This window comes from Elephantulus edwardii, unplaced genomic scaffold (assembly GCF_000299155.1).
Source record: "Elephantulus edwardii isolate Elephantulus edwardi_28Jun2011 unplaced genomic scaffold, EleEdw1.0 scaffold01825, whole genome shotgun sequence".
Classification (NCBI taxonomy): Eukaryota; Metazoa; Chordata; class Mammalia; order Macroscelidea; family Macroscelididae; genus Elephantulus; species Elephantulus edwardii.
The window spans coordinates 5,518-8,473 of record NW_006401575.1 but is presented as its reverse complement, the minus strand read 5'-3'; the positions used below and the strand labels follow the sequence as shown (position 1 = coordinate 8,473).

General features: G+C 38.5%; 1 protein-coding gene across 1 annotated transcript in view; it reads left to right on the top strand.

Moving 5' to 3' along the window:
* Positions 1-7: 7 nt before the first annotated feature.
* Positions 8-2,956, top strand: part of LOC102851416 (protein PRRC2C-like) — a gene marked incomplete at both ends in the record, with an annotated part of 8,463 nt that continues 5,514 nt past the window's right edge. The window contains 3 exons of the mRNA XM_006903471.1: positions 8-206; positions 2,463-2,578; positions 2,764-2,810. Coding sequence (XP_006903533.1) covers positions 8-206; positions 2,463-2,578; positions 2,764-2,810 — 362 coding nt within the window. The remainder of the gene's footprint in view (positions 207-2,462; positions 2,579-2,763; positions 2,811-2,956) is intronic.

Sequence of the window (2,956 nt, the reverse complement as noted above, 5' to 3'; positions counted from 1 at the left end):
AGGAGCTGGTACATACACTACCTCTTCCCTGAGTACAAAATCAACAACCACATCTGACCCTCCTAACATTTGCAAAGTGAAACCCCAACAGTTACAGACAAGCAGCCTGCCTTCTGCAAGTCATTTTTCACAGTTAAGCTGCATGCCTTCGCTTATTGCCCAGCAGCAACAGAGTCCACAGGTCTATGTGTCTCAGTCGGCAGCAGGTAATATTTATAGGATTGAAGACTTATTGGGAACTGAAATTTCCCCCCATTCCCCACTTTTAGTTAATGTTTCAAATTTAAATGTAGGTTTTGTCTGCTTTGCTAATTTTTCCAATATATAATTAAATAAATGCCTTATTGAGCTCAAATAAAATTATCAGTAAATATTTGAAAAATATTCAGCCTGTAATGATTCAAATTCAGTTAATAGTGAAGAATTTTTTTTTTTTTTTGCCTTTCTGTTTGGGATGTGTTCTAAGATTATAATATCTGTTATCTCTTCATACTCAGGATCTATAAAGATACGTAGACTGATATATTTCAAAAATCTTTAAATGAAAATTTTTTTGTGATTAATTTTTTTCCCCTTGTTTTTAGCTGTGGTGGTGGTGGTGGTGGTGGTGTTTTAATTTATTATTAATTTCAATGAAAATTTAGAGACTTTGGATTTCTAGTCATTCATTGTTGCACTTTTCTCCCCTCCCCACCCTCCCCCCAGTACACTATTACCCTCTTGGAAATGTAAAAGAAAAATTCTTTCATTGTTTTACAAAGCCTCCCCCAGGTCCACTCCATTGTGCAGCCTTCACTCTGGATTCCTGTCTTGACAATAATACCTAGGAATCCAATTACATATCCCTTTTAAACAGTTTTCTCCCTCATCTGTTTCAATGCAGTATGCATTATTAAACACATCTTTCTCAGTCTCCTCCTAACCCCTGTCAGTCCTGTTTTACAACAGTGGCACCATGCAGTATTTGTCCTTTTGTGACTGAGACACTTCACTCAGCATAATGTCCTCCAGGGTCACCCATTTTGAATAATATTGCATGAGTTCTTTGTTTAATGCAGCGTAGTATTCCATTTTGTGAATAAACCATAGCTTCTCTATCCATTCGTTTGCTGATGGGCACTTGGGTTGTTTCCAACTCCTTGCTATTGTGAACAAAGCTGCAATAAACATGGGTGTGCATATATCTGCTTGGATGTCCGTTATGGTCTCTTTGGGGTATATTCCCTGTATTGGAATTGCTGGGTCAAATGGTATCTCTATTTGCAACTTTTTGAGAAAACGCCATACCTCCTTCCACAGTGGTTGTTCCATTTTACACTTCCACTAACAGTGAATAAGGGTACCAGTTTCTCCATCACCTCACCCGCATTTGTTGCATGCTGTTCTGTTAAATTTTGCTATTCTGACTGGGGTGAGATGATATCTCATAGTTGTTTTGAGATGAAGATATTTTTAAAACTTTAAATGGACATACTATGGTAGCAGTTTCATAACTAAATAATCTTGTTAAATTTATATAAATGATGGATGGATGGATGGATGGATGGATGGATGGATGGATGGATGGAGAGAGAGAGATAGGCTGGTTGAGACCATCAAATCTGAGCTAACTCATAGTTGGCCCTCCTGTGGGTTTTCAAAGGCATAAATTGCATAGGAGAGCTTGATTCTGTGGAACAGCTGATGTATCTGAACTGTGTGCCTACGGATTGGCTTCACAGTACAATATGAGAAATACTCCAGAACATAAGACTGCAGGTCACAAAACAATATACATAATTCATAGGAAGGAAATCTGGAAGAATCTGTATCAGACTTTTCATTATGAAATGTTGGTGAGTTCTAATAGGTGAATTTAAAATTGGAGAGGACGTACTATTTCAAAGGATAAGTTCCTTTTCAAATTCAACAGATAATATATAATATCTATTTATGCCCTGTTGGCAGTATTTGAGAATGTTTGTACTTTACAGGCACTGTTGTTGTTGTTTGGTGCCATTGAGTCATAGACGACTCATAGAGACCCTATGAACGAATGGCCTGAGCACAGTTTGTACATAGAGTTTCCAGAGGCAAGCATTAGATTTGTTTAATTTGTATATGCTTGTACTCTAGTGAGTGAGTTACCCCACCACTTCTCAGATCAATATTTAAGGAATTTAGTGGTATTATGATTAAAGCACATGACTGCTAAACTCAAAGATTGGAAGTTCAAACTTATCAGCTGTTCTGTGTGATAAAACTGTAGCAGTATGAATCTATAAAGATTATCATAGCCTTCCAAATCCTAAAGGGATGGTTGTACAACATCAATCAGAATGGCTCCGTGGCAGTGAGTGGGATAGGATACTAATTTTCAACTACATGTTACCTGGTTGTGTTTCAGAACTGCTGTAAATGTTGGTTTGTATTTATTCCTTGAAAATTCTAACCTTTAATCTCTTCTTTTTCTGGGGAACCAGTAACACAAATGCCAGCTTTCTATGTGGACACAACTCATATATTCAATACCCAGCACGCAAGATTGGCTCCACCATCCTTGGCTCAACAGCAAGGCTTCCAGCCAGGTCTTTCTCAGGTAATTATAAAAACTGTTTTATTCAATAATTCATTGAATTTTTATGAATGTAATAAATCATCTTGGATTTAAATATGGACTTACTGGCCTAGTGGTGAGAAGCTGCACTGCGATCCCTAAGGCAAGCAGTTTGAAGGAATGGGCCTTTCCTCCCGTGTGATTAACTGCCTCTGAAAACCCGCCAGCTGGGTGGTTGCAACTCAGTGGTACACACCAACAACAACATATCCAAGTGAGCTTTCGTGGCCTAGTGCAGGAAACTGCTGCAGTCCCAAAGGCATGCATTTCAAATCCACCAGATGCTCCACTGGAGAAGGAAGGGCGGTTTCCTCCTATACCAGTCGGATCCAGTTCGACAATGCACACACAAAAACATAA